This window comes from Myotis daubentonii, chromosome 20 (assembly GCF_963259705.1).
Source record: "Myotis daubentonii chromosome 20, mMyoDau2.1, whole genome shotgun sequence".
Classification (NCBI taxonomy): Eukaryota; Metazoa; Chordata; class Mammalia; order Chiroptera; family Vespertilionidae; genus Myotis; species Myotis daubentonii.
The window spans coordinates 6,280,167-6,306,033 of NC_081859.1; the positions used below are offsets into that span (position 1 = coordinate 6,280,167).

Sequence of the window (25,867 nt, forward strand, 5' to 3'; positions counted from 1 at the left end):
GAGCCATGTCCCTGTACCTGTGTTTAACTAGCATTTAAAATAGTGTACAAGCTTAAGCACTCAATGAAGGATTTAGAAAAAGGCTCAGAACCCCAAAGGTGCTAGAGGTGGCTTTTACTCTGGATCCTAAATTGTCTTCACATTGTTTAATTCCTTGCCATCCCTATGAGGCACTGTGTCACAGCTGCCCCTACATTGATGTTTGTGTTAACTCTGATAGCAGCAATAGGGTAATTTAATTCCTTAAATGGACTTTATCAGTTGTCAAGCTGATATAATTTTTCATGTAAGTTACCATGGAAACTCAAAACCTTCATGAATTATATGCCATTTTATTGTAAAATGAAAAATCGGAAGTTGTTATGGTTTATACTTTGACTCTTGTAATAATGAAATGCTCTCTTTGGAATCCGACAGAACGAGGTTTGAGTCCTGGCCTCAGCACTTCATATCTTAGTAACTGCTGTGTTTCAACCCAAACTGGTCTAACACCAGAGAAGTAGATTATAAGTCACTTCTGACTCACCACCTGGAGTTAGTGTCAGGCCCGCAAGTTAAGGAGTCAGTCCTCTACCAAACCCGCCGCTCAGAGGCCAGCCTCAGTGGAATCTCCAGGGCACTCACACTTCTGATCAGCCTGCTACAAATTTGAGAATTCCCATGACCCCCCTCAAGTTCAGCAATTCACCAGAACAACTAATAGAATTCAGAAATGCACTGTATTTACAATGACAGTGTATCATAAGGGACACCCACCCATACAGGTAGGTCTTGGAGGGCGTATAGAGTTTCAGTGCCCTCTCTCCATGGAGTCAGGACCCATCATCCTCTGGGTGCATCACTGTGTTTTGAACTGGGCCGCACCCTCGAGCTTGGATGCAGTGCTTTTATGAGGGCTGTGTAATGTAGCCATGGTTGACTGAGTCACTGGCCTGTGGTGGAAGTCAGTCTTCAGCTCCCCCTGCCCTCCCCAGAGGTCTTGGTCCAAGTTCCAACCCTCTCATCACTTGGTCTTTCTGGTAACTGTCCCCATCCTGAGGTTATGTTGGCACCAGCCAAGTCATCTCATTAGCATAACAAAGACTCCTAACTCAGGAAATTCCAAGGATTTTTGAAGGAGTATGCCAAGAACCAGGGGCAAAGATCAAATTATCTTTTATTGTACCACATTAATCTTGTGCATATATTACTTCATCTTGCTAACCATCATGTCTCACCTCTGAAATGAAGATAATAATACCTAATTGTCAGGTGAAGTGATATTAGCAATCTACCACAGTGTGTGGCAAGTAGCTATTTAGTATTATCATCATTGTCGCCAGCACTTGTGGTAATAGCAGTAGGAACAGTCATTGGGTCATAAAATCACAGCTTTCCTAGAAGAAAGCTTGAAAGTCCCTCAGATTTGGATAGAATCACCTCCTATATTTCCAAAGTAGATACACAGCTTTGTAGCAGATTTCAAGTAGAGAGTCTTTGGTCTGATGTTTAGAATAACATATTCTGTGTACCAGCACTCATTATTGGTCATGTTTGCTTAATGTAAAAACTTAGTGTAATCTCTGTAGATTATCCTATATACTAAAAGCGTAATATGCAAATTGACCGAACAGCGGAACAACCAGTCAGTGGCGGGCAGGGCCAGCAAGCAGGTGGTGGCAGGCCAACGAAGGCAGGTGCCAGTGGGAAGAGGGAGGGGACTGCAATCCAGGGATTGCAGCGACCAGTGGCAGTGGAGGGGCAATAGGGGGCAGGCCCGGAGATGCCCGCCAGTGGTCAGTGCGCTCCCACAGGAGGAGTGCTGCTCAGCCACAAGCTGGGCTGAAGGCTGGTGAGCACTAAGGATGTCCGACTGATGGCTTAGGCCCGCTCCCCATGGGGGAGTCGTCAGTCGGACATCCCCTGAGGGCTCCTGGACACGAGAGGGTGCAGTCCGGGCAGAGGGGAGCCCCTCCTCTCCCTCCAGTGCATGAATTTTTGTGCACCGGGCCTCTAATTAGAAAATAATGGGTCCTTCAGCGTCACTGAGTTTTACTTAAATCCTCTCCTTCTAAACAGTCCAGGTACATTACCTTTCCTCATGGGTTTTTCCCCATGGTCTCTATTCATCTTGGAATTCTTTACAGTGCTCCAGATTCTCCTTAGTTGTAAAACCCAGAACTGAATATAATAGTCTGTGTTGAGTTTAACCAGCGATACGAATGACAGATGAATCATCATGTGTTTTGTCCTTTCCAGCGACCTTGAGTATTGTCTTCCTGTCCATTGCACCTTACTCATCCCTTTTCCCCCATATCGAGAAAACCCCATTGTGTTGAAGGCCTGCTCACATTTACAAATAGATGTTCTAGATCTTTTTCACTTGCATTTACGCTTATTGGCCATTCTGTTCTGTTGTACACTCTGCTGTGACATTCTGGTTGGATGGTTTATCATTTGTTTTCTACTCGGTCGGCTTTAAGAAATCCCTTCTTGCCAGATGTTCTGGTCAGCTACTGCTGACTGACAGACTCCTGCGGTACTTAGTGCCTTAAAATCGCCATTTTTACTTTGCTCACAGTTTTGTGGGTCGGGAATCCAGGAAGGGCTTGTCCAGGTGGCTCAGCTCTGACCCCTGTGCCATCAGCTGGAGCAGCTGGGCCAGAGAACCCCTGCAAGGGGGCTCCTTACTCATGTCCGGTGCCTCGGTGTCCCTTGGCATGTCTCTCCCCCACACTAACTGTCATCTTCCAAGACCTCCCGTGTGGCGCGGCCTTCCATGAGCATGGCTCTCTGAGTACTCCAACTGCTCACATGACTGCTGGTCCCAGGAGACCAGAGTGGGGGCTGCCCTTCCTCCTAACAGCAAGGCCCAGGATGGGCAAACTCTGTTGGTCAGGACAGTGACAGGAAAGCCCAGATTGATTCCAAAGAAGAGGAAGTAGGAATTACCTCTGAGAAAACTGACTCTCGTTCATCACGTGTTTGATTTTGAGTATATGCCTGGTTCTGCTGAGCTTTGGGAATTCAGAGGTTAACACTTCAGAGGTTAATTCAGAAAAATTCTTTGCCTGCACATATTCTCATATGGGGCTGGGGAACACAGGAGAAATAATAGACAGAGAAATAAAGTAAAACAGGGTGGGAGGGTACCGAATGATTGGCGGTTGGGGAGAGGAATGCTTATTTAGACTCCATGGGCCTGGGAGGCTTCGTCAGAAGTGACAGCGATTATTTCATGAATTCAAATGATGTGAAGGATTAAGCCATACAGAAATCTGGGAGAAGAGCATTCCAGGGAGAGAGCAAACAAGACATGTGAAGGCCCGAGGTGAGAACAGATTTGGCCTTTTTTGGAGAACAGCAAGAGGGCCAGTGAGTCCAGAGTGGAATGAGTGGTGGGGACAGTGATGGAGAGGTGCTTGGGGCCTTTTATGTCGCAATAAGGGGTGTGGATTTTAGCCTGCCGTGATGGGAAGACACAGGAGGGTTTCAAGCAGGTTTCAACACTGTTTATTCTGTGTGACTCAGTTCCTGTGAATTGACTAACTCCCTAAGAGAATGGGCATAACAAGTCTTCGTGGTTTTAGATCCAATTAGAATGGCATGAAAAAGATAAACCCACTCAGGGAAATCAAATGACCCTGCAAAACCTGTAACAAAAACTGTTCTCTGTCCCACCCCTCCCCAACCCCTGCCAGAGGCAACCACTTGTAAACTCCTTGAGCTATTTCTTCTGTATTTCCTCCATATTTTCAAATAATATGTTCAAATGGTTCTTTCTCACCAATTTTACACACTGCCCATTAACTTCTTTTTAAGGTAGATGAAGATCATTATCTTGTGTTCACCCTTTCTCCACCCCCTCATCCTCACCCCCTTACCTCTGTTCTCTTCACTCTGTCCTCCTAATATTTTAATACTGGAGGCCTGGTGCACAAAATGTGTGCACAGGTAGGGTCCCTAGGTCTGGTCAGCGATCAGGGCGGATTGGGGCCTTCCAGCTGCCGGCCAGGGCCTTCCTTCATTCCATGCCACCCCCTGGTGGTCAGGACACATCATAGCGAGCATTTGGTCTCCTGGTCCAACTCCCAAGGGTACATTTTGCTTATTAGCCTTATTTATATGTGTGTGTGTGTGTGTGTGTGTGTGTGTGTTTACACACACGCACACACACACACACACGCATGCACACTAGAGGCCCGGCACACACGAAATCATGCACAAGTAGCTCACTTCCACTTGCCTCAGCTGGCTGCTCCGCCCATCGCTGCTCATAGCTCTTGCCCCGCCCTCTGCCACTCTTAGCTCTCCGCCACTAGTAGCACTAGTAGCTCGCGCCCTGCCTTCTGCCACAAGAGCCACTGCTCCTTTGGTCGTGACGCCGTAACGGCCTTTTATGATATAAATAGAAGGTAGTTTGATCACAACTTCAGTTAAATCACTAGTCACTGTTTACATTACTGATGACTAAATATTTCTCTCTGCTCCCCAAGAATAATTCTGTGATTGGGTTTCCTTTTCCATTTGACCTTGTTATTCTTAAATTTAATAACCCTAATATTTTTCTTTTGCTTTCTTTTCTCTGTTCCTGTTCTTCATCTGATGTGTTCCTTTGTTTGTTTCTAATCTAGAGCCTTCCCTTTGGAGCCTTCCCCCCTCCAGCTCCATCTGGGCTGGCCACCCTCTGAGGCCGGGTCATTTCAGGGTCACCTTTCCTGCGCTGCTTTGGTTTGCCCTCTGTTTCTGATCTTATCTCTCTCTTGGTTTACTCTCTCATTTTGCTAGAGCTTATTTTTCAGCGGGTTTTCTAAGATAGGTCATGCAGGAGGTAACTTTTTTGACTTCTTGTATATTTGAAATTATCTTTATTCTGTTCTCATTATTGATTGGCATCCTGGCAGGGTATAGAATTTGAATTGAAAACATTTTTTTTCTCCATAATTTGTAGGTGTTGCTTTTTTTTTTTCCTCTCTCTCTTTAAAGGTCCATGCCATTCTGGTCCTTTTTTTTTTTAATATATATTTTTATTGATTTTTTACAGAGAGGAAGGGAGAGAGATAGAGAGTCAGAAACATCGATGAGAGAGAAACATCGATCACCTGCCTCCTGCACATCTACTGGGGATGTGCCCGCAACCCAGGTACATGCCCCTGACCGGAATCGAACCTGGGACCCTTCAGTCCGCAGGCCGACGCTCTATCCACTGAGCCAAACCGGTTTCGGCCATTCTGGTCCTTTTTATGTGACTTTTTGTTCATTTGTTTTATGTCTATGCTTAGTACTTGATGGATCTTAAACCCTCCCGAATTGATCTTCTAAATTTCTTCTTTTCTCCTATTTCTAGCTCTGCCTTTATTTTTCTTCCTAATTTTTGAGGTACTGATTTTTACAAAGTAAATGAAAAGACTCTCTCCTCCCCATCCTACCGCTGGTTGTTCTGAAGAACTGTGACCGCCCTCTTCTGGGAATAAACCAGTTCCCTGTGCTCAGCCCAAGGGCATGAGGCTCCTTGTACAGTCACATCTAGACCACAGGTGGCCTAGTTTTGATCTCTCCCACACACTCCTTTGCATTCCCTTCTTTGAATACCAACTCCCTTAAAGGATGTTCTCAGTTGAGGAACTACCTGTTCCCATTTAACTCCCTGTCTAGCTGGTTAAAAACACTCCCAGACAGCTACACCAGCTTATTACCTTTTCTTCTACTCGGTAGGGGTCTGTTTCGGCAGCATTTCAGCATCTAGAAAGAGTTTCCGCCTTCTATGTATGGCTCAGTTGGAAAAAGTAATAAGGAAATTATGTCTAAGCTTCTTCCAGGCCAGGATTAGGTTTGCACTTTTATATTGGAGAGATAGCCCTAGTTCAAGGTCTCTGTCCAGCCCAGCTGGTGTAGCTTAGTGCTTGAGGGTCGACCATGAACCAGGAGGTCAGGGTTCTATTCCCACTGGGGCACATGCTGGGGTTGCAGGCTCGATCCCCAGTGTGAAGCATGCAGGAAGCAACCAATCAGTGATTCTCTCTCATCATTGATGTTTCTAGCTCTCTTATCCTCTCCCTTCCTCTCTCTTTCTAAAAATCAGTTAAAAAGTCTCTATAATTATTTGTCAGATGAAAGCATGGATGGCTTACAAAGAAAAGGTTTATTTCATTATTTAGCCACTTGAATTCCAAGTGAAATGTACTGTCTTCTGACCTATCTAATCTGAATGGCTTTGGATCATGGTTGAATGTTCCTTGAAGGCAGTTGACCAATGACTAGATGCCATAGTCAAGCCTGTATATCTTACCCTTTGGCACAGTACTGCCCTTTTAAACTTAACTTAGGCCCTGGCATCACCTCTGCTGATTTATGGGTGCCCTGGTACATAGTAGCACTCAGTAACTATTTGTTTAATGAATCATAGGAGATATACTTCTGTTTCATGAGGGCTGTCTGAACTTGTAATAATTAATAATTTTCACTGGCACAGTGAGAGTCTCATTAGTCTGAAGATCTAATTTTTGTAAAAATCAGCTTTAGTGGCATATGCAGTATTCCATAATTTTTACCCATTTTAAATATACGATTCAGTGGTTTTGAGTATACTTACAGGGTTGTGCAGGCATCCCAACTGTCTAATTTTAGAACATTTCCATCACCCTAAAAAGAAATCTGTGTCAGTAGCCACTCCCCATCCTTCCCCCACCTTCAGCCCTGGGCAACCACTAATCTACTCTCTGTCTCCATAGATTTCCCTGTTCTGGGTATTTCATGCACGTGGAATCGTACAATATGTGGGCTGTAGTGTCTGGCTTCTTTCACTGTAGTGATGTCTCCCAGGCTCATCCATGTTGTAGAATGTGTGGACACGTCACTCCTTTTTGCTGCTGGAAAATTCTTCCTAGCGTGGCTGCACCGCCTTTTATTTCTTCACCAGTTGGTGGACATTGAGGTTGTTTCTTGATCAAGAGATAGGAGGTGTTCCTCTTCGGGCATCCGTCTCATTTGTGAGTGATGCATTTTGTCTTTAAAGCTTTGGGGTTGTTGGTGACTTTTTCATTGCAGATGTAAGAATTGATATCTTGACTCTGACACAATTATGTAGGGATTCAGTTAGGAAATACAACAATAGTCCAAGTGCAAGATGTTGTTTGTTGTACCAGGCGATGCCTGGGGATGTAGAAAGAATCTGGACATGTTGTGTCATAGAGTTGACAGGATTTGCTAGTGGATTAGATATGGATGTTGGAGAGTAGAATCAAGATTGACTCCAGGGCCCTACCCGGTTTGGCTCACTGGATAGAGCATCGGCCTGTGGACTGAATGGTCCCGCCTCATTCGTTTCCGTTCAAGGGCACATGCTGGGGTTCCAGGCTTGATCCCAGTGTGGAGTGTGCAGGAGGCAGCTGATCCATGATTCTCTCTTACCATTGACTAAAAGCCCGGTGCACAACATTCGTGCACTGGGGGAGGTCCCTCAGCACAGCCTGTGCCCTCTCGCAGTCCAGGACCCCTCGGGGGATGTCCACCTGCCAGCTTAGGCCCGATCCCTGGTTTTGAAGAGTTAAGTATACACCTATAGTGTGATATAGCCATACTGCTTTGCATCCCACAAACGCCTATTACAGAGACCTGTTCACGAGTATTCATAGCACATAGTCCCAAAGTGGACTTGAGCCAAATGTTAATTCTTCAACAGAAGAATGAAAAGCAAATTGGGGTGTATCCATACAGTGGAATAGTACTCAGCAATAAAAAAGAATCAAGTACAAATGCACATAGCAATTTAGCTAAATCTTAAAATAATTCTGTTGGGTAAAAGAAAGGAGACGGAATACATACTGTATGATACCACTTATATAAAATTCTAGAAAATGCAAACTAATCTACAGTGGCCATCTAAGGACAAGTGGGTCAGGGAAGGGCAAGGTAGAAAGGTTAAAAAGGAGTCCTCCGTCATTTTTTAAAGTGCAGAGGTTTCCTGAGACCAAAATGTGTGAGACCTTTGCCCTGCAGACTCAGGTGACCCCTAGACATGCTTGTCCGGCGATGCTCTAGCATGATACTGACAAGTCAGGCTTCGGTCTGCAGTGGGGAGCAGGAGTCGAGAGAATTGGATGTGTGTTTTAGGAAGTAATCCTGGCAGCACTGTAAGGAATCCCAGAGAGGGGCAGGTAGACTCACGGAGGACATTGCATTGGCCTTGACTGAGGGTCGAGGTGATGGGAGGCAGACTTGATAGCATGTGTCTCCCATTAGAAGGAAGGAGAAACCTGCCTGATATTTGGGGGGCGGGCGGGGGTCGTTATCCGAGATGAGAATCCTGGAGGAAGGCAGGTTTGGGCAGGAAGCGGGGAGTGGGCTTTTCCCTTTCTTAAGAGCCTATTTGTTAAGGAGAAACTTTCATTTTCATGAAGTCTAATCAGTTTTTCCTTTTACAAAATATACTCTTCCCATTTCTCGTGTTAATTACATGTTTTTTAAAGACTCTGTTCTATTTCTTTAAGACTCCTGTCTCCCTTCTCCCTTCTTCTCTAGATATCATCGACCCTGCGATCCTGCGCCCCGGCCGCCTGGACAAAACCCTCTTCGTGGGCTTGCCGCCCCCCGCAGATCGTCTCGCCATCTTAAAAACCATCACAAAAGTGAGTGAAGGAGGTGGTAGTTTTTGTGTCTGTTTCTCTCGTTTTAAATACAGACAAGTAGCAACTGAGGATGCCCAATCGCCTCTGTTCTGCAGCCTCTGTCTCCAAGTCTGTCTTCGATTTTTCCCTATAAATGTTATTAAAACTTACCCTTGCCCCAGAAGCCAGAAAGGTTATTTGATGTCTGCCAGATGCTTTGAGATAGTATAGTCTTTAAAATAGTGATAAAACTCCCACTTGAATGTACCGTTTTAACCGTCTTTGAGTGTATAGTCCTTGGCCTTGCTGCATTCACTGCCCTTCATCTCAGGAACTCAGATTTTCTAATTCCTGGTCCAATGGCGTTGCCTCTTTTTTTTTTTCTTTTTTTAACCTTTTTATTAAAATGTAATACATGCACAAAAAACGTGGACATATCATTCAATATCCAACTCCATGAGCTTTCATAAAAAAGCTCCATGCCACCCTCCCACCCTGGAGTTAATTGACTAAATTGAAAGCATTTACAGTCAAGGGAACTTTAGGGGTCATGCAGTCTGACCATCTATACACACAGTGCGGGGGAGAGGGGGAGGAAGCACAGCCCTAGCCTGTTTGGCTCAGCGGTTAGAGCAGACTGACGGTCTCGGATTCAATTCCGGTGAAGAGCATGTACCTTGGTTGCAGGCTCGATCCCCAGTTCAGTTTGGGGAGTGTGTGGGAGGCAACCAATCGATGTGTCTCTCTCACATCGATGTTTCCCTCTCTCTGTCTCTCCTCCTCTCTTCCACTCTCTCTAAAAGTCAATGGAAAAATATCCTCAGGTGAGGATGAAACACACCCCCCGCCAAAAAAAAAAGGCACAAAGACTGTTTGCCTAAGGTCTCCCGGAGAGTATTTTTGCCATGATTATTTCCCGGGTCAGAGTGGATTGAATGAGGAAAAACTTTCTTGAGCCTGTGTTAAATGAACATTTGCATTTTATTAAATAATAGCAGCCAGCAGATGTCCAGCTCATGAAATTCTTAAATGCGCCCAGCTGGGAGGAAGGAGGGACCCGTCCGAGTGCGGGCCCAGAGGCAGGTGATGGACTGCACGAGGTGCTGGAACTGATCCACATCCTGCTTGGAGCAACGCCGTGCTAATATTTACACTTACCTTGAAGCTTAATGGCAAATATTCTCTTTTTGTGTGTATATTTCTTCTTAAGCTATTTCTTTTCTAATGTAATGATTACTACAAAGACTATAGGCTTTGTATATGCAGGTTATGAATCAGAATAATAAAGCAAATACTCACGAACCTATCATTTATGTCATACCTTTTAAATCACTAAAAGCTGTTTTGTTTGCCTCTGAGAGGTACTAGAAACGTCACTAAACACATCCTGTGTGCATGCACAGCGCTGTGTTAGTGCTGGAATGCTGAGACGGATCTGATACTTGTCCTTTCCAGCATCTCTTGGTAGGAGCTAAGGGGAATTGGCACCACAGTCAGGGTTGCGTTTAGGTAAAGGGCTGAGAAAGAACACATTCAGCGGAGGGCTTGTGGCTGTTCTTGTAGAGCCGTTTCCTCCTGTTCGCTCCTGGCCGGCTGCAGTATTATTTCTCTTTTCCCGGCCAACCAGAAACCACGCACACACGCACGTCAAGACCAAGCACTGCTTACTTCGTGGCCACGTTTCATCAGCAAAGGAAATGGGTTTCCTCACCTTGGGGAAGATGGAGCTGGTGATTTTTTTCTTGGTGATGTTTTGTTTTTGCAACTGCAGACAGATTCTTCAAACTTCCTAAGCATAAGTTGCCTTTAGCTTGCCCAGGTTTGGAGCCTGCTTCTTTTAAATATATATATATATATGTATTATTGATTTTTTTTTTTTTACAGAGAGGAAGGGAGAGGGATAGAGAGTTAGAAACATCGGTGAGAGAGAAACATTGATAAGCTGCCTCCTACACACCCCCTACCGGGGATGTGCCCGCAACCAAGGTACATGCCCTTGACTGGAATCGAACCTGGGACCCTTCAGTCCTCAGACCGATGCTCTATCCACTGAGCCAAACCGGTTAGGGCTGGAGCCTGCTTCTTAACCTCATTTCTCAAAATGGAAATTTGTAAAAATCTTGTAACACTGCTGCGGGAGTCAGTTATATTCATTTAGTCACGTAGCCAGTGCTGTTTATTAAGAACCTTGTATGTGGAAAAGTATCGGTCATTGAACCCTCAATGCCAAATAGTTTTTTCTCTCTTACTCAGAATGGCACCAAACCCCCACTGGACACAGATGTCAACCTGGAAGCGATTGCTGGTGACCAGCGCTGCGATTGCTATTCGTAAGGATCTCAGTCTCAAGTTCGTTCTCTCTCTGAGGCTCAGTGTCCTCGTGTGTCACATGAGGGAGAAGGACGATGCTAGGAGGATTAAGTCGGGTATCCCGTAGGGCACCTGGTGTAGGGTCTGGCCCTTTCCTGCTCTTTCCTTTTAGAGAAGCATCTCCCACGAGGGGGAATTTCGGAAGTGGGGGGGTCCTCTCATGTGTTGACTCTTGTTACTCAGCTGCCCTGACCACCACGGCTGCCCTTCACATACTGTCTGTCCGTCCTTCGGAGTATTTGTGACCGGTTGCCAAATTACCCAGGTGCTTCAGCATTTCGAAGAGAAAAAGCTATTGTGCTCATTTCCATGGCTCAGAACTTACTTCGCAGCACATCCACCCATGAGCATCCACACAGCCCGTAGTAAATGCAGGAAGGGAAGCATTTCTGCCTTCAGCACTCATATTTGTGTGGTGGATGTAGTTTTTGGTGGTGTTGGTTTTTTTTTCATATGTTTTTAAGGAAGTTGGTTAACGTTCCCGTTTGAGTATACAGGAGGAAATGAAGCAAGCTTATTAGGGGAAGATGTCTTTGGCTTATTTGAAAGGCTCTGTTGACTGTCCACAATATACTTGGGGTTCATGATGTCCCTGTAGGTCAAGGCCAATAATGTGGACGGAGGCGGGCTTTTCATTGTTGAGAACTTCAGGAGTCTGTCATTCAGCAACGTAAACTTACAGCCAAAGAACACAGCCACTGGAGCAGTGGTTCTCAACCTTCTGGCCCTTTAAATACAGTTCCTCATGTTGTGACCCAACCATAAAATTATTTTCGTTGCTACTTCATCACTGTAATGTTGCTACTGTTATGAATCGTCATGTAAATATATGATAGGCAGGATGGTCTTAGGCGACCCCTGTGAAAGGGTCGTTCCACCGCCAAAGGGGTCGTGACCCACAGGTTGAGAACCGCTGCACTGGTGTAACCCAGGCCCTCCGTTATCTCCAGTCCCCGCTGAAGAAGTCCCATCACCATCTCTTATCAATATGACTTCACTCGAAGCCATGCTGATCGTTTTTAGGGAGTGTGGTCAGAGACGTTTTATCTCCAATTTTTTAATATATGGGCATCTAGACTCTGAGTGTCAATCTTTGTTCTGCCACCCCCACGCCGCTGAGAGAGATGCGCTCTGGTCAGTAACCTTGGCTCATTTAAGATGGTCTCAACGAGTCCAGCATGTATGTGATTATTAGCTAATATTCTAACCCTAACATTTTACAACAGAAACATTGGATTCAGTTAATAATTTAAACTCTGTGGGTCTTTCATTTTATATATTACGTGGGTCATCAACATTGTATAATAAAGTAGGTTAATGTCTGGAAATAAGGTTTTCGTCCCAAATTCAAGCTCTTTCTCAAAGAATCGCCAAGACCTGGTCAAGATGTTAATGTAGTGAAACACCAGTCAGCACCATTGTCTTCTATTGAACTCATGTGAAGTCAGCATATTATTACATGGAATAATTAAGTGAAGGCTTGTTAGTTCTTGTCATATTTTAAGTAACTTAAGAGTCCACTTAGCTTGAGCTTGAATCAAATACATCAAAGACTTTATAGCCTTTGTATTTTCCCCTTTTGAACATGGAGCCATAAATGACTTTTTATATAGAAGCTTGTCTTATAAATGAGGAAATTTAGGAATGGGCCATCAGCACTTAGCACAGGCCATGTGAACAAAAATCTACAATAAATGGTGTGTCACTTTCTTTCTACTAATGATGTTCTAAGCTTTTTTTTTTTTTCTTTTTAGTATATTTTTATTGATTTCAGAGAGGGGAAGAGAAAAACATTAATGGTGAGAGAGAATCATTGATTCGCTGCCTCCTGCACGCCCCCTACTGAGCATCGAACCTGAAACCCAGGCATGTGCCCTGACCGGGAATCAGACCATGACCTCCTGGTTCATAGGTGGATGCTCAACCACAACCACGCTAGTCGGGCGATGTTCTAAGCTTTTTATATTAACGTGGGTATCTATAGCTGTCACCATGGGACCATTTATGATTCATTGCATTGTTTCCTCCATCATTTCCTTCCTTCTGAAAGTTAGAAATACTTTAAGTGAAAGCTAAAACTCTTTCCTACTGACTATAATTAGTTTATCCCACATTTATCAGTCAGTTTCTTTTCTGACTGTTTAATATGCGACTTAAAAGAAAATTGCTCTGGCCTAAACAGTATCTAAGAATAAACAAGTAAGACGACTTCTTTCATTACAGGGGCGCGGATCTCTCTGCGTTGGTGCGGGAAGCTTCTGTCTGTGCTCTCAGACAGGAAATGGCAAGACAGAACAGTGGACATGAAAAAGGTACGGTTCTCCCCAGAGGCTCTAGTGCTCTCAGTTGTCACCCTGGACACCTAGAACCACTGTCGATCGGGAACGTGACCATTGTCTGGCCTCTCATCTGTGATAGTAAAACTGTCTGATAAGACCTTTAGAAACCTTTCAGAATATGATGTTAATTTTAAGTAGAAAATATTAATATTAAGTAGAAAACACACACGCGTGAGAAGTGAAAATTGAAATAACTTTCCATACACTTAGACTCTCCTTTCAAAATACAAAATCTGTACATGTTACTATGTGATGGCCTGGGGCCATCTCAACAGCTTGGCTCTGTTCCTCACATTTGAGAGTGTCTTCATATGATTTGGGTACGTGTGGCCAAAAATGACTCATTTTCTGCCTGCAGTCCAGCCAGGCCAAGTACAGAATATAGCCTTTCCTCTGCCTGGTTCCTGTGATGGGTAATCGTTGCATCAGTGTGTGGCTGTCCTTGACAGTCCTTATACATACCTTCTTCAGAAGGCCTGCCTTTTCCTCTGAACCTGTACTTTATCTAAATTCAAGTCTCAGTAGATTTCCAAAAGATGTCTTTTATTTGTGCTGATTCCCGACCCCCCCATCTTTTTTTCTTAGGCCTCCAGGAATCTTAGAGTTAAATTTGTTTACGGTTACAGCAGCATGTGCTCAGCTTAGATATGTCCGCATACATATCTCAGTCACGAAGTCCCGAGGTTTTCGGTTAATTTTAAGATTCAGTTATCTGAACTTCTTTTATTGTCATCTATTTTAAATTCCTTTTGGAGTAGGTGGGATAGAATGAGCAAAATTAGAATCTCTTGTAGAAGACCTCATCTGTGGTAGTAGGCTGTCTGAGTGCTGGATCTGATGACGAGCTTGGGGTTTGTTTGTAACTAAAAATTAACGCCGCCGCACGCGCATTGGCAGCTACTAATGACTGTCTGGACGTTGTCTTGTAAACACAGAACTCATTCTGACATCCCTGCTTTGCTGCAGGTGTTAACACACTTTATTATGGGCATCATTTTGCAGTTTATGCATATATCTTGTGATCATGTTGCACACCTTAACTTTCATATGTCTACAATTATCTCCGTAAAGCGGGGGGGGGGGGGGGGGAGCATAAACTAATAAATAATACACAGGGACCTGTTTTTGTTTTTAAAGGGGTAAAAATCTCTAATTAAAGACAAAGTACTTTTTTATATAATTTGTTCCAAAATAAATTGCTTTGATTGCTTGGATCAGGAGGAGATTGCACTAAAATACATGATATAAAACTTAACCGTTTATAGTAAAATTAAATATGGTCCGGAATATGTAAATGAAGCTAAAAGGAACAAGGGTCCTACATCTTGTTTGAATATTGTTCTGAGTAGACTAGCCCCAATGTCATCACCGCTTTCCTCACTGTTCCCCTGGAATGGTTGGAAGTCTCGAGAGAAACTAAGTTCTAAATCACAACCAGCATACCGTGCCCAGATGTGTATGTTTGTGCTTTTGCCCCGCAGGTGAACTCAAGATTAATCAGAAGCACTTTGAAGAAGCTTTCAAGAAAGTGAAGTCATCTATATCAAAAAAGGTAAGAAATGTTCTTAAATGTAGAGAGAAGAGGGACGAGAATTTAGACCGGTAGGTATGACCTCATGAAAACAAAATGACTGCCTGTGTGAGTGTCCCTGAGAGAGAGAAATTTGTTGTTCCAATTACTTATGCTTGCACTGGTGGATTCTTCTTGTACGTGCCCTGACCGGAGATTGAACCTTCAACCTTGGCTTCTCTGACGCTCCAACCGAGCTACCCGGCCAGGGCTGACCTAGAGTTTTCCATCAATAATCATAATGAGAAACACAGCAATCTCTTCATATAACCGTTTGGACTTTGACTTACAGTTTTCAATCAATAATCATAATGAGAACCACTGAGCTGGGTGATAAAGGGCTAACGACTTAAAGGCAGTTGAGGTAGAGTCCACGAGCAGGTCCTCGTGGCTAAGGCACATCACAGCTCCAGGATCCGGAAACCAAAGGCATCCACGTGAACAGAACGGATCCCGGCAGCATCGAACCCAGACATTTCCCAGGGCTGGGTATCTCCCTGCCAGCTCTCTTTGTAAGTGTCATAGCTGCCGGACTTCACTGCATAACAACCATTTTAACTTACACAAACAACCCCTCAACAAAGTAAGAAACACCATGTAAACCTGGCATTTTCTGTCAGGAAAAGCCAGAGTGGTTTTTTAACCTTTTCTGACATTATGGTGAAAATGTTTTTACTTTCCTGAAACTTACGGGTAAGTCCCCAGCGCTTAGTTTGAGTAGTGTAGCTCCAAGAAGATAAGAATGCTGAGGGTGTAGCTGGCATTGGGCAGACTGGATCCAGAAACCTCATCTTGCGGGGGAAGATGGCTGCCTCTACATATTTACTCACCCAGACATACAGGTTGCTCGGTTATTAGCCCCCGTAGCAAGGGAATCCCCGATGGCTCTAACAGGAGCGTCTCAGGGAAGCCTGTGATTGGTCCAGCTCAGGTGAGGAGCTCATGCCAAAACCACTTCCTGGCCAGCTCGGAATTCACTCTGGCTGGGTCTAAGGGGCAACTTCACTTCAAGCCCTAGAATGAAAAGATGAAAATAAAACAGTAGTTCTCAAGTTAATTGACTTGTAATAATCAGCTTAGTCATCTGCCTTATTTGTGGAGGGTTTGGACTTTGTGCTTTTTTTTCACTGAGAGAATCACTAGATTTTGTTAAATGTGAAAGGAACACTTGCTATAGTTTTCTAGCCTTTCAGACATACTTAGAGAAATAGCAGTTGGCTTTGAAGTGAGTTAACATTAACTAGATGACCAGGAGATGTCTGAAATAGAAAAGGAAAGGAGGTAGGCATGTGAGTGCTCTCCCAGGGTCTGCAGAGCTGGTCTTTATAGTTCTGGAATGTTAGGCATGTTCTCAAGCCGTCAAATCAAGCTGCTACCTCTCTTTCCCGGGAGCAGCTGCTTCCCTGGTGCCTCACGATGCTGAACTTGGGGTCGGATAGTAACAGCAAGTAAAGTGGATTTGGTGTCCAGCAATTGGCTGGCGTAACAGTAGGGTCTGGTTTAGAGGCCAAATGCAGACATTGTCACCTGGCCCAGTAAATCCTCACTAACGGGTTGAGGGTGGGAAGTGAGGACGGTGAGCAACATTTCTTCTGAGCTCTGCCTGTTTGCCTCATCCACTCCCACTCTGCTGGTGCCAACCCGCCAGGCTCCATCTGAAGATCCTGCCCGCCTACTTTCTGGTGAGGGGCTATGTCTGTCGTGGCCCCAAGAAGACTTAATAGGCTGGCAATTTGATATGACCGATAGCCCAGCAACTAAGCTTGGACTCTTTTTTGCCAGTTGCTTTTGTGAATCCAGAATGTTCGTTTCAGCTGTGTCATCCTTTATTTTCTCTGCTCAGCGAAGCCAAGCCCTCGCGTCCAGCATGTGTCACTTCACAGACCAGCAGGGCATAACTTACTCGGCTGGCTTGTTGTTGTTGTTCAGCCTTAACGGCTCACCCGTGACCTGGGGCAGGGTTAACTGTTAATAAATGTTGAGACCTTGAGATTATTTTTCCACCTCTTTATTATCTCAAATTATAGTCTTTTCACTCCGCCTACTATGGCCTTGTTCCACTATCAGGAAGCCAGTCTCACTCAAACATAAATTACACCTTTTTCCTGTCCTCTATAAAACCCACAGCGTAGAAACCCTACTCTTTTGTTAACTCAGTGAGTTAGTGGTTTTCACACCCACTGGCCAGAGAACTTTGATTCTTTTCTTCACACTCAGGATAACATGGGTCATCTATTTGCCTGATTATTTCTCACATTGACATTTATGAGAGGGAAAACCACCCCTTACACCATGTGTATTAATGGATTGCCTACGATCTCATTCTTCCATCTGTACATAAACATTTATCATGTACCTACTATATACTTAGGCCAGACACGCTGCTGGACTTATAAGATATAAAATCATGTAGACACAGTTCCTAATCTTTATGAGCAATTAGGAGTTGTATGGTAAGCACTTCCATAAATGTATACATAGATACCTGCTAACCTGGTCACTCAACTCCATTAATGTTACACTGACAGTAGCTTTTGCTAATTAGAGTGTATTGACTACATGAGAGATTCAATCCAGTGGATTCTATTAAAAGCACATCTGAACCTATAATTCCAGACATTGTAGATGTCTTTTTATCCTTTTAGGAAGGATACATGTGTGTCTTAGTGATGCTGCTTGATCCTGGTGTATTTGCACATATATGCAGAGGACAATCTAAAAGGATATATTGATGGAGGGCTGCATAGAACAGAGCCTTTTTTCACTCTATAACTATTTACGTACATGTTTGTAAATATGTTTTGATTTTTAAGGGAGGGGGGAGAGAAAGAGAGAAACATCGATGCGATAGACAAGCACCAATCGACTGCCTCCTGCACACCTACTGGGGATCGAGCCCAAAACCCAGGCATGTGCCCTGACTGGGTGCCAAACCAGCAACCTCTCGGTGCAGACAACACTCCACCCGCTGAGCCCACCGGCCAGGGCTATAGATATTTTTGAGCCTGTGAACATTTTAACTATCCAGAGGAATACTTTAACAAAATTTGATTTTTAAAAAATATTGTAAAGGGCTGGAAAGCAGAAATTTGGTGTATTGCTTTGGGATAAACGTATAGGAGTGGAATGGCTTAAATGTGAAAGACAACAACAAAGGGTAGCAAGAATGTGAAGCAGCTAGAACTCTCATACTTCATTGTTGAAAATGTAGAATGATCCAACCCCATTGAAAAATACTCTGACAGTTTCTGACAAATAGTATTGCTCACGCAGCCTCCGCTTTTGCCTCTCATTCCAGTCCGGACTCAGTATGGTTTCGAATTTTGCTTTACTAATTAGATAGAGACGTAAGCATCTTTTACCCTGATTTGGGGGGCAAACTTTTTATGTCAACAGTTATGAGAGTCATGGGTACTCCCTGGAGAAAGGAGTGTGTATGGACGTAGATGCGGGGAGGGGAGCTCAGCTCTGTGTGTGAGTTGGCTCGGGCTGATGTAACAAAGTGCCACAGACTGGGGGCTTAGACACAGCAGTTTGTTTCTCACACTTCTGGAGATGAGACGGCCAAGATCAAGGTGTTGGCGGGGCTGGTTTCTTCTGAGGCCCCGCCCCTTACAGATGACATGGACCTCCCTCCCTCCATGCCTGTCTGTGTCTTAATCTCCTTGTAAAGATGCTGCCAGTCCTGTTGGGAGGAGCGCCCACCCTCACGACTTTATTTTCACTTAATCTTTGACGACGCCGTCTCTAAATAAGGTCACTCTGAAGTCCTGGGACCTCAGCATATAAATTCTGGGGGGGGACACAGTTCATCCCAGAACAGTGATCAGCTCTGTATTCTGTCTCCCGCCCCCCCCTCCCCCCACCCCAGGACCGGCTGATGTATGAGGCTCTGAAGCAGTCCCTTGGCCAGTGACTTCCCAGCAGCGGCCTTGGAGGAGTCCCGTGCGCCCGCCTGGTGAGAAGCCCAGCGCTCCGAGCGGGCGCCTGCAGCTCGACAGAGGTGGCCTCACGTAAGCTTTGATTCTCAAATTCCTGAGGCCAAGTCGGAGTTGAAGATTTCTTCCCATCTGGCCAGCCTTGTTTGGAAACAGCCTACCTCCTCTTTCAAAAAAATTGAACTGCCAAAATAAAAGAACTGATACTTTTTTTAATAAAAATTTTATATTGAAATTATCTCAAGTGTACTCTGGAAGGTTGCATTTACAGTAAAAAAAAAAAAAATACTTTCTTCCTCTGAACCATCTGAAAGGAAGTTGCCAACCTGATGGCCCATCACCCCAAATGCTTCCGTGTTTATTTCCTACCACCAAGATACTCCCCTGCGTCAGCCACCATCACAGCCAGGGAGTTAGTGGTCACTGCTCCCATCTCCATCCCGGCTCCATCCGTGTCCCCCGTGCTCCCAGGAACGCCCTTCATAATCAGAGGGTCCAGGTTAGAATTGGCTGTTGCTTCCTTAGAGGCCGGAGCAGCTCCTCTGTCCTGGCTCCTGAGACTTGTGCAGGTTGAAAGGCAGCTCCTTGCAGAATGCGCTCCGTGCGGGTTAGTCTGTGGTTCCCTCTCGATGAGACCCAAGTTGGCACCTTCGGGAGGCGTTTCATGAAGCGACGCCGAGTCCTCGTTGCGTCCCGTCAAAGGCCCGTGATTTCGAGTTGCCCCTTCCTGAGATGGTCCAGTTCCATCACCTGGTTAAGGTGGTTCTGCCAAGTTTCCTGTGCCGTAAGGTTACCCTTTTCCTGAGGGAGGTACTGGAACTGTAAGTAGTCCATTTCCCATCACACGCGGGTATCACCGTGTTGTCAATGTGTTGTTTCCCGTTGCTGTCATTACATGATGTGCAGGTGGCCCCAGGTTTGGCGGGGTGGGAGCCCTTTCCCGCTGGCCTCTGCCCGGGTACCTCTGATGAGTCCCTTGCTGATCCTTTCTGAAGGGTTTAATATGCCGTGTCTAATCTCATTCCTCATTCATGGTGCCGCGCGTGTGTTCTGAGGCTGGGTCGGTGGGTTTCATGACCTGGGTCTGTTCTCCCAAGATTTCTACTCCACCTCGCTCGACACACATGGTTAGGCTACTTTTTCTTTCCGTCAGAATATTGTTTTCCCTTTTTTAGTGAATGTATTGGGGTGACACTGGCTGATAACAATCCTGTAACGTATCATCTGTACACTGTCTTGTGTGTTCACCACCCCAGGTATGCTACATTTAAGAATGTAATTGATAAAAATGGGGAAAGTACTAATACCTAAAAGCAAACCAGGTAAATAAGACAGCCCTTTTTTCCCTCCAAGGACTTCACAGAAGGATACAGGCACGTAAACCGAGTATCACAGGCCCAAGGGAGGGGTATGAAGAGAGGGGTGCAGAGGAGGCAACACCCACCAAAAGCAAAAGCAGATGTGGATCGTGTCCTAGAGATAGATGATCACGAACGAAGGGAGAATTAAAACGTTCTGGGATGTGTCCTCAGCGTGTTGGCAGGGCAGTCTGGCTGCACTGGCGGGTCGTTCTTGCCCTTGAGAGGAGGGAGACACTCGGCAACGTTTGTTCCAAAGAACTGTTTCTTAGGTGTGTCTGTAAAAGGTCCACGTTATCTCTAGTTGAGGACATACCATCTCCTGAGAACAGTGAGTCTCGAGACAAAAAAAACTCCAATTCATTAGCTTCCATTCCTCCTCCCTCCTGACACCTGCCCTTCCTCCCACAGAGCTCATCACCCATCAGTTCCCCTGCCGGTAACCAGTCATTTATTATTTAGAAATGTGTCTGACATCCGTCCCTTCCATTGTTCAGCAGACACTGACCTAGTTGGAGCTGTCATCACCTTTCAGAAGGTGCACTCGGCCTCCTAGCTCATCTCGTGTTCCCATCTCTGACCCACGAGAACACCCGGCTTCACATCCTCCCGCAGCCTAAACTCATCAGTCCGCTTACACACGGACTTTTGAATCTGACAGCCCTCCTTCGGCACCTGTCCCGTCCCCTCCCCCAATGGCTTTATTGCCGTTCCCATGAAACCCCATGTCCTTCAGCCTTTTCTCAGTGTTCCCACTACCAGGAGTGCCTCCTCCCCCAACACAGGGCCTGCTTCTGGGCTTGAAATGCCACTTTATTTATATTTTATATATATATATATATATAAGAATTAAAACGTTCTGGGATGTTTATATATATATATTTTATTGATTTCAGAGAGAAAGGGGGAGAGAGAAACATCAATGATGCGAGAGAATCATTGATCAGCTGCCTCCTGCATGCCCCACACTGGGGATTGAGCCCACAACCCGGGTATGTGCCCTTGACTGGAATCGAACCTGGGACCCTTCAGTCCGCAGGCTGACGCTTGAGCCACGCCGGCCAGGGCCCAGATGTTATTTCTTGACATGGGAGATCTTCGCGGCACAGGATAGTGTGACCTTAAATCCTTGTACAGCATCCCTGGCAGCTCCAGCCTGCCCATCATTTTCAAATTCAACAAGTGCAATGTCATGCCTCCCGGGTACCAAAGGCACTTCCTTGAAACCAGGGAACTGACTGAACAGCACGGATAGCATCACCTCACTAGGCCCTCCTGGTACGTTATTAAGGAATAACGTAGAGTTTGGAGGGTAATCTGGGGCCTGAGGATCGGGTGTTGCATTTCCAGGGTGTTCGCTGAATGCGGTGCTCGCTGGTCAAGCTTCGTATTAGCAGTCTTTGCTGCCTGTTCCACAGTTTTGGCTTTTTTTCTTTGTCAGTAAAGGTCTTACACATCTTAGCTGCTCTATCAGAATCTGTTCTTCAATACTGGATTCGCAAGAGTTTCCCCTACAATGGAAATCCTTGTAACTGTCTCAAGGCCTGCGTGGATGAGCCCCATTTAGTATTTAGACACTGAACATGGCCAAGGCTACCCCCCCCCCCCGTCTTCGTGGTCTTTAAAGCCGCTATATCTACCACATGGCCAAACTGAGAAAATGGGGCATCCAGGGGTCGCTTCGATCTTTTTAAATTTTGCCATTCCTATTGTCGATAGAAACCGTACGGTAGGGTCTGATACCCAACTTTTGGGTTAAACTATTCAGATAGCCCGAGGCCAGCATGGTGTCCCCTAAGAACCAAGCATTGGGGAGATTTGATGGAGATTTCATGTTGTTTCCACCCCAGCCATCTACCAAAATGGGACTTCATGGTTCCCTGAGGAGGAGCCAGCAAAGCTTAGGATATGGGACTTCCCCTGGTACGGAATGACTTCTGGAGCCCTTTCAGCAATACCGAGAATGCCCGGACGAAAGTGTTTCTAAGAACTTGGCCTACACGAGCGTTCTCTAGAACTAACGCTCTAAAGGGGAGATTATATGTATTTATTACCACCGGAATTCTAATTACCGTCTTCTTTTTGCACAGACAGGCAAACCTGCGCTCCCACGCTGCTGACCAGCTAGCCGTGCGCCTGGTAAGTGGACAATGGCCCTCCTTTTCACGCTCCAGGAAGTTCCACTGGCTTGAACTTTCTTGAAATTAATATGACGGAAAGGCGAGTTTCGCAATAACTGGAAGCTTTAGAAGCGGAGAGATACTGGGTGGGGGCAGTGCTGCTTTGCGGCGGATAAGGAAATCTGTTTTGTAAGGAAAATGCCCTGCCTGACAAGGAGGTCAAAAGCTAATTGATTCTGCAAACACTCACGCACCCACTTCATGTGGGCTTTTTTTCAATTGTCCTTTTTGTTCTCCGCTCTCTAAGAAATTGGATGTGGAAGGAATGTTCAGACTCTCTCTTCCTGTTTTTGGATTGTAGTTTGTCGGGCAGCATAGATGCGTTGATTGGACATGAACTTACTGCCTGGCCAGTGTGGCTCATTGGTTGGAGCGTCATCCCCTGTCGGGCTCAGTCCCCCAGTAGGGGGCGTGCAGGAGGCAGCTGTTCTCACATTGATGTCTCGCTTTCTCTCTCCCTTTCCCTTCCCCTCTCTCTATAAGTCAAAATTTTTTTTTCTAATTCTTAGAAAAGAAATGAGAGGGAGTGATTAAGATAAACATCAGGATAATGGTCACCTCTGAGGAGCAGGAGGCGATAGGGCTGCCCCTTTGTTGAGGTCTGGTTGACATGCAGAAAGCTGTACATACTTCATGTATACAACTCGGTGAGTTAGAAGATAAGTTTACTGCTGCCCTCTTCATTAGCGTTTTTATTTGTGATCAGAGACTTGACATAAGAGCGATCCTCTTAGCTCATTTCTAACTACCGCTGACCCTTGAACAACATGGGTTTGAACTGCACAGCTCCACTTATACGTGGGTTTGTTCAATAAACACGGCCAATACTCTTCCTTATGATTTTCTCTTTTTTTTTAATCAGTATTTTTTTAAATATATTTTTATTGATTTTTTACAGAGAGGAAGGGAGAAAGATAGAGAGCTAGAAACATCGATGAGAGAGAAACATTGATCAGCTGCTTCCTGCGCATCTCCCACCGGGGATGCGCCCGCAACCCTGGCACATGCCCTTGACCGGAATCGAACCCGGGACCCCTCAGTCCGCAGGCCGACGCTACATCCACTGAGCCAAACCGGTCTCAGCTGATTTTCTTAATAACATTTTCTCTTTAGCTTACTTGACTGTAAGGATACAGTATGTAATACCCATGATAAACGTGGAAATGGACCGTTTATGTTATCGGTAAGGCTTTCAGTCAGCAGTAGGCGATTAGTAGTTACGTGTTCAGAGAGAAAGAAGTTCTGTGTGGATTTTCCGCCACGCGGGGAGTCCGTGCCCCAGCCCCCTTGTTGCTCAAGGTCAGTCTGGGTGATGACAGGCTTTTTACCTTTGAGCAGTACCTCCCGTGTCCCCCTCCCTTATTCTGTGTCTCTTATGATTCTCCCACTATACATAGACGTTCTATGCTCCTGCCTGTACTTCTGACATATTTCACGATAAAAACGATTTGTAGAGTTGAGGGTTCCTTCTGGGGAAAACGACTTTCGACTGAAATCATGGGCTGAGGTAGGAGCAATTAGGCTGTAAATCATCGAGATAAATTTCTGTGACGGCGTAAGCCTGTCAAGCACAGAGCAAAAGCCGGAGCCGTGAAGGTGAGCTTTGGCCTTCCGCCATCCTGACTCACTGGGAAGTGAGCCCGTCCCCGGGAGGGTTTGTAGTCACGTCGGTGCCCAAGATGAAATCTGCTGAGAGCTGTTTCAGATAAAAAAAAACACAAACAAATCAATGCTGTTTGTCTCCACCACCTTCCTCCCTCCTTTTTTTGTTGTTCATCCTCAGCCAAGGATATTCTTCCATTGATTTTTAGAGAGACTGGGAGGGATGGGAAGAGAGAGAAACATGGATGTGAGGGAGACACATCGATTGGTTGCCTCCTGCACTTGTCCAGACCAGGGCCCGGGCTGGGGTGGAGCCTGCAACCAAGGTACGTGCCCTTGACCGGAGTTGAACCCAGGATCCTTTAGACCAATGGTTCTCAACCTCCCTAATGCTGGGACCCTTTAATACAGTTCCGCATGTTGTGGTGACCCCCAACCATAAAATTATTTTCGTTGCTACTTCATCACTGTAATGTTGCTACTGGTAAGAATCGTCATGTAAATATCTGATATGCAGGATGTCTTTTCATGGTTACAAATTGAACATCATTAAAGCATAGTGATTAATCACAAAAACAATATGTAATTATAGATGTGTTTTCTGATGGTCTTAGGCGACCCCTGTGAAAGGGTCGTTCGACCCCCAAAGGGGTCTCGGCCCACAGGTTGAGAACCACTGGTTTAGAGGGAATGAGGGTATGGCGTGAGGATAAGAGCGATGCAGCTGAAGGAGAGGGCCGCTTGTGTGGGTCTGTGGGGCGGGGGTTATTACATGGACTGGTCAGGAAGGGGAGTGAGAGCGAGCCCTGCGGGGCGACTTCTGCACGTTCTACAAGGTCAGGGTGTAGGGTAACGTGCACGGGGCTGCCGTCCTCCAGTGGCTCCTCACTCCGACCCACGTGGGCTCCATAACTTAAACGCCCATCAGTCCCAGGAGGAAAACAGGGACATTCACTCCCAGGTTTGCCACTGTCCCTGAACACTCTACCAGCGTCTCCATCAGAACCGTATGGGCAGTGATGGCACCTGCCCTGGCTAGGTGGCTCTGTGGGAGCGACATCCCAGACTCCAAAAAGGCTGCGGGTTCGATCCCAGTCAGGGCGCACATGGGAGGCAACCGATCGATGCTTCTCTCCCACATCCAAGTTCCTCTGTACCCCTTCCTCTCTCTCTAAAAACAAAAACATATCCCCCGCCAGGCTGGTGTGGTTCAGTGGTTGAGCATCGAACTATGAACCAGGAGGTCACGGTTCGATTCCCAGTCAGGGCACATGCCCGGGTTGCAGGCTTGATCCCCAGTGTGGGTCATGCAAGAGGCAGCCAATCCATGATTCTCATCATTGATGTTTCTCTCTCTCCCTCTCCCTTTCTCTCTGAAATCAGTAAAAATCTATTTAAAAATATATATATATCCTCGGGTGAGGATAAAAGAAAAAATACTGACACCTGGTCAGCCTCTTCCTGGTTGATGGGCAGCTCCCTCACACATGTTCCAGCCTCGTCCCAGGTCAGGTGGGTGGTCTTACAACGACGCATCTGTCCTCCCTGTACGGGAAGCCCCTCCAGGGCAGGGCGGCCCTGCATTGCACCTGGCGCAGGCTCCATCTGCGGTAGGGATTCCCATGACCTCTGCGGGGGAGGGGTCGGGTGTGCAGAGCAGTCCGTGTGTCTGCAGGCCCCGGGGTCTCACATCACCGCCCGCAGGCTGAGGTCATTACCACAGGCCATTACCAGTGTCGGTGCGGGGAGCCACCTGCCTTCGCACGTTTTAATTCATTCAGTTGCACAACAGCCCTGGGAAGGGAGGTGAGACTATTGTCTATTTTCAGATGAAGAAAGTGGCCACAGAGAGTGGGTGGAAATTATCCCGCGGCAAGAGAGGGGCAGAGCCGGGCAAGCCTTAGCCACTGAAAACCCTTCTTTAA

At 45.9% G+C, this 25,867-nt stretch overlaps 1 protein-coding gene and 1 pseudogene across 3 annotated transcripts in view; one reads left to right on the forward strand and one right to left on the reverse strand.

Moving 5' to 3' along the window:
* The window catches only part of NVL (nuclear VCP like), a 46,215-nt gene extending 27,175 nt beyond the window's left edge, over positions 1 to 19,040 (forward strand). For all 3 annotated transcript variants that reach the window (XM_059677772.1, XM_059677773.1, XM_059677774.1), the window contains 5 exons: positions 8,500 to 8,606; positions 10,839 to 10,915; positions 13,179 to 13,267; positions 14,776 to 14,846; positions 18,736 to 19,040. In XM_059677772.1, the coding sequence (XP_059533755.1) occupies positions 8,500 to 8,606; positions 10,839 to 10,915; positions 13,179 to 13,267; positions 14,776 to 14,846; positions 18,736 to 18,780 (389 nt within the window). In that variant the 3' untranslated portion in view covers positions 18,781 to 19,040. The remainder of the gene's footprint in view (positions 1 to 8,499; positions 8,607 to 10,838; positions 10,916 to 13,178; positions 13,268 to 14,775; positions 14,847 to 18,735) is intronic.
* Positions 19,041 to 21,076: 2,036 nt separating this feature from the next.
* LOC132222385 (U2 small nuclear ribonucleoprotein B''-like) lies at positions 21,077 to 23,180 on the reverse strand (annotated as a pseudogene).
* Positions 23,181 to 25,867: the final 2,687 nt, after the last annotated feature.